The sequence below is a fragment of the Charadrius vociferus genome, unplaced genomic scaffold (assembly GCF_000708025.1).
Source record: "Charadrius vociferus isolate BGI_N301 unplaced genomic scaffold, ASM70802v2 scaffold261, whole genome shotgun sequence".
NCBI lineage: Eukaryota > Metazoa > Chordata > Aves > Charadriiformes > Charadriidae > Charadrius > Charadrius vociferus.
Genome location: NW_009646856.1, coordinates 3,915,036 through 3,931,074, shown reverse-complemented (window position 1 = coordinate 3,931,074; position 16,039 = coordinate 3,915,036). Strand labels below are relative to the sequence as shown.

The 16,039-nt window shown below is 38.1% G+C and overlaps 1 protein-coding gene across 1 annotated transcript in view; it reads right to left on the bottom strand.

Moving 5' to 3' along the window:
* Positions 1-16,039, bottom strand: part of USH2A (Usher syndrome 2A (autosomal recessive, mild)) — a 394,584-nt gene that overhangs the window by 353,379 nt on the left and 25,166 nt on the right. Inside the window, 3 exon segments of the mRNA XM_009894321.1 lie at positions 145-439; positions 3,071-3,134; positions 4,303-4,432. Of these exon segments, the coding sequence (XP_009892623.1) occupies positions 145-439; positions 3,071-3,134; positions 4,303-4,432 (489 nt within the window).

The window sequence follows — 16,039 nt, the reverse complement described above, 5'->3', positions numbered from 1 at the left end:
CTGATAAAGTTTTCCTCCTGGTCCTCTAAAACGATAACATCTTAAAGCACAAGGTTTGAATTTCCTCAAAATTGTAATGAATTGTCTACAAAAATATTTTCCTGGTATTGAGTTAATAAATAGCAAATGTAATATTCTCATTACCTGATACTGTCCATTTTGTAAATCTATTGTGATTGAAACACCACGATCCAGACCTGCAGTATTAGCAAACACAGACGAAATCCAGGTGGTCCCAATGTCATCATCATTGATGTAATACAGAGGATGGGCTTCTGCATCCAACCTTAGCACTCTGTCGTTAGTGGTATCATCTGCACCATTAGGGATGCAGTACCTTTGTATCAATGGGTGTACCCGAGGATGACTTCCAGGACAGCGGCACTCAGATTGGGTATGCAGATGAGGAAATTTTCCAGAGAATACTTCCAAAATGTCTCTGTCACAGCATATAAAAAAGTAATTACATATATGATAAAAAAGGACAAGTGCTGCTTTGTGCCTCTAGGCTCATAGATTAAACAAAATTCAGCTTACATTATAGGAGAAGCCCTAAAGACCTGGTTTCATTTTGCATAAATGGGGCAATCAGCTGGGAATCAGGCCATCCAGGGTCCCTACGTAATCAATGGTAAGCAGCAGGCACCTTCAGAAGGTGTCTGTGAAGAAGCACTCAGGAGTTGCTTTCATTGCTCCACAGACATATATCGAGCCAAGGGAAATGAGCTCCTTGTTGGGGTGTCTAAAGCTAGGTAGGATGAACCCAGCCCTAGATGCAAAGATTTTTCTCCCTTTCTCTTAAGATTTTATTACAACATCATATCTGACTCCAATCAGTGATCTGGATGCTGGTCTTAAGCATACCATAGCATTGGCACGTTGCCTGTAACCACAGATGAGTTGAATGTTTGCACTCAAATCCTCCAAAAAGCCCAGCTTGAGCAAAATCACATTGCACCATAGAAAACCTGGACAGAAATATTTTCACTTTTAACTAACCTTAATACAAATACCCACTTTCTTAGCTGCCCCAGTCTGTGATCAATCTAGTTGCTTCTTACAGCCCACGCCAAAGCCATTGAGTCACTTTAGTTCCCTCTCACATCAGCAACTGACATAGATACATACATAAGGTAGGAGGGCAAGCAGATAGACATATGAAAGACACAGGGAGGTTGCCTAAACCTTTATCTGCTCACTTCTGGTGTAAAATAAGGATTTTGTGAACCTAGAAGATACTAGATTTTTAAATTAAAAACCCTCTTACTGTTCCCATTTTCCTACTTTATCAGTAGGAACATAATTCTTGTATACTGATTAAGCAAATAAATACTTGCTAGCTGCCACTACAAATTCCACAGTATCCAAAGTTACAGGACCTTTTAGACAGCCACAGACTTGAACTGATATGCAGGCAAGACTTTCCTTTGCAGTTTATCCCAGATAAACATTTTGAACCAAGTTATTTGTGGATATAAAACCACATCTACAAAGACATCATTATTATAGAATGCTTAGGGTTGGAAGGGACCTCAAAGATCATCTAGTTCCTATGCCCCGGCCATGGGCAGGGACAGCTTTCACTAGACCAGGTTGCTCAAAGCCCCGTCCAGCCTGACCTTGAACACCTCCAGGGATGGGGCTTCCACACCTTCCCTGGGCAACTTGTTCCACTGCCTCACTACCCTCATAATGAAAAATTCCCTCCTAACATCTAATCTAAATTTACCCTCTTCCAATTTGAAGCCCTTACCCCTTGTCCTATCACTACATGCCCTTATAAAAATCATTAGGTCACACCACTTTTAAAAACTGAAAGATAAGGTATTTTACAACTGTATTCATTTCACTGACTTAAATTGTAGTTCAAAGGATTTGACAAGCATTGCTCTGAAAGAATACAACCTACATGATTTTCATATAACTTGGAATTCAGATTCATAGTAATACTTTAAATTCACAGGAGATCAGTTCATCATAATGTCCTGCAGACAGCTGAGCTCCTAGGAAACTGCTCTACATCTAATTGAAAGACTATCATTAAGTAGCCTTAAGATCTGCAGTCCCAAGCGTCATTGTGTGTAGCCTACCCAGAAGCACCACGCAGACAAATAGGACCTGACTACTTCTGGCCAGCTTGAATTGACTAGATTAATCCAGCATGAGCTGGATAACAAAGGTAACGTCTCTTTGTATTGCGCTAAGAAGGGAGGCTGGAGGGCAACAGAAATTGCAGTGGCAACTGTAATTTGGCCTCAGGAATGAAGGAAGTCAAAGCAATTGCCCAGGGCTATGTGGGCTGAGCTAGAGAAGTCATTGGCGGCTTATGGTGACAATTAAATATAGAAAGCAATGGACAGTTAAGACAATAGCACCTTGGGGTAGGGGTGTGTGCATCAAGAATACCTGACATGGATGTCTGATACCATGGGTAAGCTGAAACCAGACCAAAGGACCTGCTAAGCACGGGAGCCAAGCTCACAGCCACAAAGCCAGCATGTTGACTGGTTGGAGTGCCTGTTCTCTTAATGTGGATCACTGGTATTTGAGTGATCTAAACCGGACTGGCCAACTATGCTCCCTTCCTCGCCCTACAGTTTATTTGGAGCTCTGGGAAAGCTTGGCAAGTCTCATCCAGCAGGACTAAGCTTATCAGCATACACTATTATGTCAGAATTATGATGACTTGATGACACCTAGATAGTTTATAAGCATTGAAATCTAGCAACTGGATCTACTGCCTGCAAGAACACTTACTAAGTCAGGTTGTAACAGGGACAACAATAACAAAGAAAGTACACATTTATTACTGAATGTTGAGTTTCACTACATATACTAGCTATATTTAAGCAACAGTTCAAAAGCAAAACACAATAAATTGCTGAATTTATTTTAAATCAAAACTTTTTAGATTAAAAGTCATCTTTGAAATAAGGTTCAGTAAACTACATCATAAGCAAGCATCTAAAGGAGACATCTGAAAAGCACTATACTTGGGAAATAAGCATATTGTTATCTATTGTTTCTTCTCACCAGACTCTTATTTTTTACAAAAATAAAGATTCTTTACCTGTTTGTAAGTGCCACTGGGTAAAATCGAAAATCTTGCATTCTTCCAACAAACTGCTCTAAACCTAAGAAAATACCGTATAAATAAGTAATCTACTGAGCAGAAGGCAGCTTTGTGCTGCATGAGAGCACCTTTAATTCAGCACTCTGAGATCTCTCTTGGACAATTACCCCTCCTGAATGAAACCATCTTGGACCTGGACAAAACTATAGAGGGCAGTGACTTAATTTTTTTGATAAAAAAGAATGATTTATAATAACTTTATAAGAACATTTTGTACCTATCTCTTTTCTGATTAGAGAGGTGGCACAAGGATCGGCTCATTAGACAGAAGTAATGAGCCAGTCCATGTGCCACCTCTAATTAGAGAAGAGATACAGTAGGTACAACTGTACCTATCAATTTATACAATAAAGATAAAAAGCATTTAAAAATATTCCTTTCTTTTAAAGGTTTATTAGTTATCCAGTATTCAGAATCAGAATCACAAGACACATTTCCAAAGAGAAGCTTTAAGAAATGGAGCACGGAATGACTGACTTGCCCAAGAGCATAATAAACTTGTTTAAGTGACATACAGTTATATTTAGCAGTTAACTTCAAATTGTGCATGTTCCTGAAGAGCCATAGTCAGTGTTCTTACATCTGCAGAGCCAAGAATTTGTGGAGAGCCACAAAACATCCCCCAGCTGTTCTGCACTGTCATGCTGTAGTACATATAAAATTCTAGATGTAGATAAAGAGTAATGCTATCAGGCACTAGTAGAGGCTGAGGGATTCTCATTCTGCTAGTGGTCTATCTGGGTATTTATAGAACTGAAGATCACAGCCAGAAATCTTCAGCTCTATTCTGGACTCTGGAGAGGAGTGTAGTCTAGTGGCCATGCACAATCCCATTCTGAAACAGTTTCATAGATTTACTCAGAAGAGCTATGTTCATAAATTAATGGAATGTGTCACTTTACATAACTATGTTTTGGACAATGCAGGAAAACCTACCTATATGCAGCAACACATAGAATAAATTACGATCCTACAGGATCATCTACCAAGCATCTATCTTTCAGCCAATCTTTTGAGAAAGCTAATTGTACAACAAGGAATTTTCTCCTGCAAGAATATATTACTTCTCAGCATATAGATAAAATGACTCACACACGGTCTTTAACCACATCATGCACATCTTATTTTAAATATTCCAGTGCATTCCACTCAAATACTACAAGATTTACCTGTGAAGCTTTGTCCAATTTGCAGTGTACCATCAGTATCTGCAAGTGTTCCCACCAGAATCCTTGAATCAAAAGGTGTGTTGTCATCTTCCCAGCCATTCAAGAAGAAACTAATTCTGCTGTGATGCACCTACAGAATTAATGTAAAGGGACATGCTTCGTTGTGCAATCACTTTGACCTCTACATGTTGCGTCTGTCGCTGATTAACCATTAAAGTTACTTCAACCTACTTGCTGTGTGTCTTTTTCAGTGCCTACTGAAAGTAGTTACCTCTTGTCTGTCTATCCATTAGCAATCCAGTAAATAAGACCATCGCTCAGATGCACGGAGTATAAAACTTCTACAGTGGTTAAATCAAAGAAGAAATTACAGTACAGTGATCTGGTGGGGAGGGGGAAGAGAGGAAAAGGAGAAGGGTCTGTTTCACAAGGTACAAGGCTGGTTAGAGCTACATCACCACTTCAGGCCATGGGCACATGTTACAGCTGTCAGAGCTCTTCTCATACACATCAGCTCATGCAGGCCTCAGGGGACTATCTACCATACTCAGGATAACCAAACGCAGCACATTTCAGCCAGGCCTCTAACACCCCTCCAAAATGCCTCCCTAACCCCAGCATGTTTCTTTCTACAGGGGCTGAAGGGAACGGCATAGGAACTGGCTACATCTGCTTTACACCCAGTGGGTAATTCCTTTACATCAAGGGAACCCTTGGCTAGGAATACGCACTCAGCCAGCACCCCGGGGGACTGTTTTCTGCAAGCGTTCCCTTCCCTGCCAATTCATTTTAAATTTGAGCTAACCTTCATCGAAATACTTTATGGCATTCTCCCAGGTCCACAAGTCATAAGATGCCAAGCTTTTACAAAGTACTTTTTTGCATTAAAAATCCTCATGTTTAGGTTACATAAAATTAGAAAAAGTTTAATAATACGGGAGTGCCTTTCCACCTTACGTTTTATGAAATTCAATACTCATTTAAAAAATACAGCACATACGAAATGAAAACTGGAAGAATTGTGGCTATAGCCAGCTTCCCATTAATGAAGCTAATTATAGAAAATAAGTTCAACTTGTTCAAAACTTTTGAACTCTGTGGAACTGTTTACTGAATAAACTTAGTCTTATTTTTTTCAGGAAGTGATTTATTTGCAAAACTGAAATTACTTGCATTGAGCAATAATTAGCTTGCATAAGGCTTTTTTCACTCGAGTTTGGTAGCCTTCGTTTTGTTGTTGCAAATCTACAGAGTGTTATTTTCATTTTGCAGACATAGATGCCTGTTGAATCGTGTCTACAGAGGCCAGATAAAACTAAAATGCTTTAGCCTATCTTGATACCCATGCTAATCAAAATAAAATAAACCCAGAATAATTGCTTCCATAATAATAATATATAAGCAAGAACAAACAGAAGGTTTACAAGCTACAGTAATTTGTTGCAAAGAGGAAAGCCAGAACCTGAATAAATATCAGTTTGAAAACCACAATATAAGCACTCACAATGCTACTCCACCAAAAAGTCTTTCAAATTTCAGATCAAGATAAACAGACACAATTATCTATAAATCTGAGCTCAGATGATCAGCATCAGTGCCTCGGGCAACATGAGTCTATCAGTATTTTAAGAAAGAAAATATGAAATAAGATGAAGGGGTTTGTCTGGATTTTTTTTTTTTATTTAGGGTTCACACAAAATAGTACAGATGAATTTTTCTCCTTAAACTGCACTTTCAAACATATACATGCATGCTGAGCTTTATTGCCATTTCCAGATTCAGTCAATATTTCCCAAATTTAGACAGGAATTTTTATTGCCTTTCCACTGATGGAAATTTGAAGGCTATTATCATAATTACTAAGCCTTGAGATTTGTTCAAAAAGTTATTGCATATGAGTTTCACCGCTCAAAATACATCTCTCCATTTTAAATTATCTTTTGTGTTGACACATCAATGACCTAAATACAACAGTTTTTTATTTAATTTTAATTCAAAGCCCTCTAAACATCTGATGCCCTATTTGCAAGAGCCTAAGTATATGTGTATATGGTGGTTACATTGCATTTTTTTTTTCTGCATCACATTTTTTACAGCCTGTTACTGTCATTTGGTGTTTGACTGTTATCATCATAAAAGATACAGGCTTTTCTACTTTGTTATTTGTAGCATTATCTCATGTTTTACAACATCTTTGCACAACATGCCCGCACATGAAATATAACTAGTGAAAAGTTCTCAGCGGTATTAATGCATAAAAAAGAATGTGGTTCCATCTCTACTGTCTTTACCCAGCCAAAAGCTGATGAACAGCCAATTTTCCTTTATCACATTAGCACAGCCATGAGGGAAACACATTTGTTCTAGTCAGCTACACTAAAGATACTATTACCAATCTAACATATACATGTTTTATATCAGCAGTATTCTCAGAGTATGAAGGAGCCAACAATATATTAACACTAGCATGACAGTTTATTTAAGAAAAGAAAATTGTCTCTGTAGAGGGACAGAAGTTAGAAATGTATGGCTAAAGCTCAGTGTCACTGGTCTAATAAAGGTAATAATTCTTAAGCTTTCTTTATAGCAGGTAACACTCCTGTGGCAGCTCTGTCATATCATTCAAATAAAAATGTTGTCTTTTACAAGTTTAAGAGTACCTTTATTTTTAGTCAGATATGAAGCATGTTTCTGCTTTCCTGTTTTCACTGTAAAACATTTGTAAGTGGAATTCAGAAATGGGAGCACTCACCCCCATCAGCTCCTTGCAAACTTACCATCTCAGCTGCAGCTTCTATGGGACCCGATTCTGCCTGCCCCGGTGGTAAGCAGAGTGCTTGCCTTCATGCACCTCCTGCTAAAATTAGTGGGACTATTTATGACTTAAGAGTGACGGAGTTGGGCCCTAAATGACCAGGTATTTTTACTTGCTGAAAATAGGTGACTAACGACAATTTTCAATCTCCCTCCCCTCCCTCCCCCCGCCCCCCCCAATCTCTTTGTATTAAATAGGATTTAGAATAGTTGGGTTTAATATAGCACATCCCCAAGGTAGCCCTAAGCACTTTACAATGCTGAATTGGATATCAGTAGTGCAGTGACTGTGTAAGGCAAAGGCAGCAGTCATTATGCATTTGGCAGTAGCTCAATGTAATGATCCCCCTGCTGGTTATTAAAGGGGGTATGAATATCTGACATGGGAGGAAAATGTAGGAGGGAAACCATGTGTGGTATAAAAAAAATCCCAGCGGCTCTCCACTGTGGGAGGAGAGGAATGTCTCAAAGTTTGGTGTCAGTTTAGACTAAGCTAAATAAGAAGGAAGGCTGGCATCGAATCAGCTGTTTGATGCAGTTATTTAAGGTCTCCTGACCGTTAGGCATTAAATTGCATACAATACCACAGAAATAAAAGATGAATTTCACTCTTGACTAGGAGAATAGGATTAATCCCCTGTTGTCTTTACTAATCACGTTCTATTGGAATTTGCCCCAAGAGAGTAACAGGAGATGGGCAGGAAAGGCTGGCCTCACGGGTGTGCAGAGCACAGGACCAGAAGCCCAGGACATCAGCACTCTAATCCCAGCTCTGAAGCCATCTCTCCCTCCCGTGCTTCCCCATCTGTCAAATACTTAGCAAATCACCTCACAGGGAGGTGGCAAGGATTAGTTACTAAGATAAATTCACTCTGCAACTACATTAGCCTCTGCCAATGCAGAGCCTAATACCAATTCCAAGCAATGGAAAATCCATTTGATGGTGAATTGAGATGGTGGAAGATATCCACAATCTTTTCTCTAATAGCATTCTCGTCACAATCCAGAAGAGTTTCAAAGACAAGAGGTGCTGGGCCAATGAGCTGATAGGCAAGTTCCTTCAGTGCATCCCGAATGAAGCTCTTATGGTCCTCCATCACACGCAAATTGCCCATCAGAGCCAGCAATACCAAATCCAACCACTTCCTACCTAGGAAAAGTTCCCTACAGGGTCACTGTAGTGCAGAATGAAGTAGGACACAGGGAAGGACACGCAACCGCTTATAAAATGAGACGGGGACAGAAAAGGCATTACAACTGTATTTTCTCACCTAGAGATCTGTTCTACTTAGACTCTACCCATGAAAACATAACAATGAAATGTAACACAAATTTCACCACTTGGTTTGGATCAGCCAGAGCTGTCACATAACCAAAAGCCAGTATTTTCACATATTAACTGCTAACAGAAACTCCCACTATATGGCAGTAATCTGCGTGGCAAAAAAGAAGCATCACAACCAAACACTGTACTTCGGAGCAAGTGTACTGGCTACGACAGAGAGACTAACTCCAGCAAAAAGCAGTAGCAGGGGAGTATCTAGGAGCATGGGAAGCACCTATGATACTGCTCCTGAATACTTCTTGCACCTCAAACCACCGGCAGCTCAGGTAGTTCATCAGTCAGCCATGGTTTCCATATATTTAGTAACTTTCCATGGATTTCTTTTGCATGAATATGTGTAGCTTTTCCTTGTATGCAAAAACTTGTTCTTTCCAATGCCATACGCTGGATAGACTGATTCAAGAATGTGATGGGGTTTTCCTTTCTCTTTTTTCTTTTAAGCCTCAAACTGTATGTTATCTACAGGTATCATGTATAATAGTATAATAAATTTATAAATAAACAAAGAGTATAACAGGTCTAAATACACAGCATAACAGGTATAATAAAAATATTTAGTATTTCAATAAAAATTATCAGTATGATTTTTAAAAAAGCCCAATATTCCTCTTCATTAACACAAGAACAGAAGCCATTTTGGGTATCAAGTAAAAGAAAAAGTTATATTGATTCCCCTTCTTCAAGCTACAAGGGTATTTTCCAAGCCAAAGCCAATTTGGGAGACTTCCGAGACCCCAGTCTACGAAGCTTTGGCTTTGTATATATTGTATATATATTACATAGCAACATACATGTATGGTATCTGGCACGTTTAAGCAACATACGCTTTTTCTTCACACATGTTAATCATCCTGTCATCAAAATGTCCTCTTACATATATATAAAGGCAACTGAGACAATTTTAGGCTTTTCCATGTAGAGCTGAATTGCATCATTTCAACAAAACAAATGAAGAAAGTAAATTCTTCAGTGGACGCTATGATCTTTTTGCATCAGTAAGACTTTTCCATTAAAAACAAATCCTAACATTAATAGTACCCACATACCTTGTGCAAAATTATTTCTAATAAATAAGATAGGAAGGACAGACAAGGAAAATAATCCTTTCTGTTCAATTAAAAATAATAAAGAATACCCAAATATATGAAAGCAGAGCTGAAGGACACTAAGCAGAGATCAAAACTCCACTGCACTAAATGACATACAACGAACAGATGCAGTAGTCTCTTTCCCAAATATTTTAGAATTTATAATCATTATACGTTTCAGACATACCTGTTTTTTAAACAAGTACAATCCTTCCCTTTAGGTTCTTTTTCCTATCCTAATATTTAATGGCATGGTAAAATAATATTTAAAAGTGTAAGAAAAAAATAGTAAAGTATTACAGATAAATTAAAGGGATTTATTTCAAGACAACATTAATCTCTTCTACTGGTTAGATACACATTCTTTTTGCTCTTATTCATCATAGCTTCTAGTAGCCATAAAATACAGTTTAATCTTAAAGTTTCTTTTCATCATCCATTGTTCTAATAACTAAATCACAGTGTCTGGCAAGACAGATGAAGAACCCAGATGGATTTCTTCCCAGATTTGCAGGCCATAAATGAGGAGTTCCACAACAGAGAGAACTCTGGCACCAAAAATGAAAGAAAAAATCCTTTCCAGTCATTCAAGCCAAATGATACCAACCCTGGCCTATTTAGTTATCCAGCCAATTTAGTGATGGCAAACACTTCAACTGTAACTTCAACTCTTAAGGCTATTTATACCATCAATGAAAGTCTCAGATGGCAGGGGCAGGAATGACCGAAACATAGGAAACAAGGACAAGGACCAAAAATTCATCTTCAGATAAATACTAGGAAATGGAATATGTTCCAAACCACATAATGGACACACACCACTGTTTTCAAACAAGATGAAAAAGAAGCAGTTCAGGGATTTATGATATGTACCAGAGACTAAACAAAATTCTTCCAAATATCAGGTATCTGCAAACTGAAATTAAAAAAAAAAAACTTTCAAACTAATTTTTGTTACAGATCCAAATTTAGCTAGCCGCAAATGCAAGATAAATTTAAAAATTGAATACAAACTAAAATATTAAGCCTGATTCTCAAAGATGAGAAAACAAGCACATTCTCCTCCAAATAACTGAACAGAAAATAAACTATAAGAAAACTCAAACAAGTCTGTATTAGCTCATCCTTTAAATAAGCTCTATTTGCACAGCAAGAAGTTTCTCAGAAATACAAATAGCTGTATTACAAAGACGATGACACACAACATGAAGAATTTTAAAGTGCTTTATGAAGAGCAATTAGGTAGCTACACGATTTACCTGTAAGGCATAAAAAAAGATGTGCCATTTATTTTCCAGATCAGCAAACTGGCAGAAATGACCCCTCCCCTTAGTTGCTATAAAAGCTAAAGCAACTCCAGAATCAATAAAGTTACACAAGCTTTACAGAGATGTAAATGAAAGCAGAAGTTAGCATAAATGATTTGCTTAATCATTCAGAAATAACGAGGAATCAGAGATTATGAGAAATCAGAAGTTGCAACTCACCCAGCTCAAAAATTACTGCACAACGTACCGTTACAATTGCTTACCATCACTTAATTTTGTATGGTTCTTATAAAAGTTACTACCTAAACATAGCTTGCTATCTGTTAAAATAACCAAGATTCAGACAAAAACCTTTTTTTCTTCTAAACATATTACAGATTTGTTGCATTGGGAACTTTTTCAATGAGCTCACTCTATAGAAACAGACAGTGTATTAACACATTTTCTCCCAAGGTGAGAAAACAGATTAAGGTTATGACCAAAATGACAGGCCTGTGGCTTCCTTGAATACTTTAATAGAGTCAACAAATCAACAGTGGTCACTGATGACAACAGATGAGGGAAGACAATAGATGGAAGAAGGGGAATTAGCGATGCTGCTATAATAGTCTAATCAGGAACTTGAGCATAAAAATCTTTTTCACCTTCAACCTGTCTAAATACGCTCTTTTTGCCTGCTTATATAAAGATATACGGCATATTCTACCACTGGGGGACATGTGGGTTCACATCTCTACTCTGAGAAAGCAGGTATGCAACAGAAGCGTAACAGTTAGTCAAAGATGCAGTAAAGGGTTTTTGCATATCAAAGGTGATACGCACAGAGGTATGTATTTCAGTATTTTCTTGCCTAATTGCAAATCTTGCTGAAGCGGCAGTTACAAAGGCTTCCACACAGCCTTTGTAAGAGAAAATTTCTGTAAAGAGGAAAGGTCAGTGATACGGACTTAAGCAACACAAAATGGACAAATAGAATTTTGGGGAAAAAATAGGATGAAACGATTAGCATGGATCCAAGTTTACTTTCAGCTGTGATTTAAGCAGAGCTAGTGACCAAAAAACCACAATGCCACATTTTATGTATTTTTAAGAATCTGGGTGTCTATGTGACCCTAAATTTATGCATCAGAAACAGCAGACAACTTTCTGTTCGCTTTCCTTCACTGCAGAATTAATACATCTTGAACATCCAACTCAAAGACTCCTTTCCTACCCTCAGCTCTGCCTTATTCTTCTTATTTCACATTATTCTACTGATTTTTATTTCTCCTTTTTTAATCTACTACATTCACATTTAGCTTTAAAAAAAAAAAACCAAAAAAAAACCAACAAAAAATTAGCGAATACAAGTGGGAGCAGATTCCATGCCCCCAAGGACTTTTTTTCTCAAACATTAATACAAACAGGGAACAAAATAAACAGTTTATCCCAAAATTCCTCTACTCCTCCCAAGCCTTCAGGCAATCTGTTAGCCACCTTATGACTGCTTCAGAAATAAAGAGGCACAGTAGTTTCCACAGCTTAACCTCTGCAGATGCGTGAGGATTCCACACCAGACTCAACCACCTCCCACTCCACACATTATTCACCAGCACTGGAGTGCTGGTGAGTACAGTCTTATATTGCTTATCTCTCCTTACAACATACCACATGCAGCCTAACCCAAATTTAAAACCTTAGCTGAATGGATAATTCAGGAATAAGCACTATTGTACATTTTCATAGTGTACATTTGTACATTTTGGCAATGATGACATTATTGTTAGGGATGTTTGGGCAGATGTCTTACATCAAAATTCCCTGTGCTCTTTTTATTTTTATTTTTATTTTTCCCGCTCTCAGAGACAAAGCTTACAACCCTGAGATAAAAAGAATTCACTTTTAGTCTTTTCGCATTTTAATTTTTTTATTTGGAACGAAAATTGAGACAACACAGAGGGAACTTGGCAGATCTAAAGCTTGGCAAGAGATAATGAATTTATGTAGCAAACATATGAGAACAAGAATATGTCAGGAGGAATTTGTCTGCGATCTTGTTCTCAAACAGACCAAAAAAGATGCTAATAACCATGTTAATAGGGACAGGGGGATGGGGGGAGGGACGGGTGCGGAAATTAAAGAATAGTATCCAGGAGGACAAGCCAGCTCAGATAATCTATCTGCATAGCACTTGACACATGAATGGCACCTTCTATACCAGGAAAAGAACTTCCTGATGAGTTTGCCAGTGAGCTTGGTGCTGCTTCAGCTAGAGCCCTGTCTTCATTTCAAATGCATTTCTTTTTCTCACCAAGTACAGGAGAAAAGAAGTACTACCTTATATAGCCAGTACAGTTACTTAAAATCTTCAATGCTGGTTTTAGATTTTTTGCCCATTATCTTACAGCAAATGCAAAACATGCACACATAATACATTTTATTTCACTTGCTATTGTTAAATGACTTTATTCACACTTGTAAATTTCTGCGTTTCCATATTCAAATCCTATACTTCCCTCACTTGGCAAAAAATGAAGTTTTTAAGCTGTAAGAACTCTCTACCTCTGAGCAAACCCAAACCTACTACCAACACCTCTGTATTTCAAGCCTTTGATGCAACTTAGCTGCAAGCTTGAAGGAGAAGAGCACAAGAAGATAGAGACAAGCTGCAACCCTGGCATCTATGTAGGTTTCAATGTGATGCTTTTCACACATCTTTGGTTCTCAGGGCAAAGAGCATTTTACAGGAAGAAAACAAAGAGTGCTTGGGGCATTGCAACCATTGGCTTAAGTAACAGCATGGTCAGGGACTTTATTTTGATGATCTTAGAAAAGAAAGTGCTTACCTTAGCATTCATGGTTGGGGGAGATTCCTTTACTTCCCAACCAGTCTCCCAGTTTTAGAAGGAAGCCATGCCAACATATTTCTAGGTTGAGATTCATTATCTAACCGTAGCCAAAAATATAAAGTCAACTCTGCCCTCTCACCAGAGCATGCCAGTCTAGCCAAAATACACAACTAAAAGTGTTTTAATTTATTAAGGTTTATTTTTTTTTAGTTCAATCATATCAGAATTCAAGGATGCTGCATTCCTAATCTTTACTGAGAAAAGGAAGTAAAAACTCCAAAATCTCCCTTTTATATCCTTCTTAAGCTCTATAGAAAAATCACCTCCAGCCTTTAAAAACAGGAACTGAAGTGAGAGGAAATAATATATGCCAAGCTATTTGGCATTAAATCACTGAATTTTTCTTCAAAATCAGGATGGTGCTTTAAGATGACTAGGCACAGGGAAATAGTTTGAAATAATTCAGAATTATAATTCTTCTTCAGTATGCTCCAAATGAAGTTTCAATATACATAAGTTCACCATAAGCAAGATCAACTAACCGAATCAGGGAAACAAACTGTATTTTAACCCAGACTATTTTAGGACCGTTTCAAGAAAAGACCTGGAAAGATGTCTTTCTTTATAAATTCATAGGGGATGTGCACACACAGTATTTGATGACACTGTGCACAGTCTTGTTGCAGAATCCAGAGGATTTTAACTTTCACTAATATAACAGGGTAAGAACGCCTGTGTTGAATATATTTTCCTGCAGGCCAGCAAACTGTTAGAATACCAGGAAAACATTCCAAAAGGAATAATACTTTTTCATCTTTGGTTTCATTCTCTACTTTTTCCTTTCTTTTACTCTTGTTGTTAGACTTTGACAGACACTTTTCCAGGAGTTCCTGATAAAAAAAATCCTCGATTAGATGGCTTTTGAAATTAAAGCTGCCCATATGGGAAAAAACACCATTTTTTAAATACTGAAATTGACTCATCACAACATTCTGTCCAGAGATAACAAGTAGACTGACTAGTACTTCAGCTGTGAATTTATTTAAATGTAGACATACACATGCAGTATTAGGAAGGCAAAAACAGGATATGAAATAAACATAAGGCATCAGCTCTAAGCTCACTGTCAAGAGTATACCAAGGTTTCTAACCACAGAGTTCAGCTGAAGGTAACTATCTGTCAAATGTAATCTGTGCAAGTGAATATGCTTAAGCTGGTGCTATGAATCAACCAAAATTGCTTTGGTCTTATTGACATTCAATTGCAAGAAGTTGCAGCTCATCCAGTCCAATAGACATCTGACAACACCACGAGTGCTTCAGTGACAGAAAGCTTTAAATATAGATGCAACTATCATCACAATACACATGGAACTAAACTTTATGATCCCTCATACCATCTTCAGAAACTGGTCATCAGCTGGGTGCCATAAAACTACATGGTCATCCTCTCTGCCTGTTGCAGATTTCTGCAGTTAACAAATCACTGCGACTAAAAAAAAGAAAAAGAAAGAGTACAGATTGACTGACAGAAAAAGACCAGTTGATCTTTTATCACTGTCCCATTAAATCTCTCTCTGAAATCCACTTTTGCCATTACCATCTTTGTTTGCCTTTTAAAAACAAAATGCCAGATCAAAATTTGTTCAAACTGTTTACTTTAGTTAAGGGCCAGATTTTCAGCTACTATAAACTGCCATCAGCTTCAGCAAAGCCAATTTACACCCGCTAAGATTCAGACCTCAAATACGTTAAATTTACTTTCTTCCTCACAGCTGTTCTTTATACCTTGAAACAAGATGCCCAATAATGCGTGTATGTGGGATGCTGGACAATAAAGCATCTTGCATACTGGGTCCCAAAAGAAGACCCGATTTGTGTCCTAACTTTTCACAAAAGAAAGGAACACCACCTGCAACCATCCATGTCCTTGTTTGACCCTTCTCTCTCAGAGAACTCCTGATATTTCAGTGGTAGATGCTCAAATACAGCACACTGCCTATTTCTAAATATTTTTATGTAGCCCTACTGTCTACAGGAGTTATGCACCCACATGCTTGCCCTCCCCAGCTCCTGCTGCCTCACTCCTTCCCTCACCATACAGTGATGTGAAACCATCCCAGAGCCACAAACAGATAAAGGAAGTTGGGGAAGCGGAAATATGTTGACTACATACAGCTTGCAACCATGTTTAAGGGGATGCACAGTATATTGTGGGGGGGAAAGCAGGGAGAGAGACTCACGCCCAAGTTCTGAGCACTCTGAACAGTTATGCCCATGCTCTGAGAAATCCGGTGTACAAAAAACAGAGACTTGAGGAAGACACCTCATCAGGGGACCACAGTGACAGAACCATCTTAAAACAGAAGGGCTGGAGAGGATAAAGGGACAGTA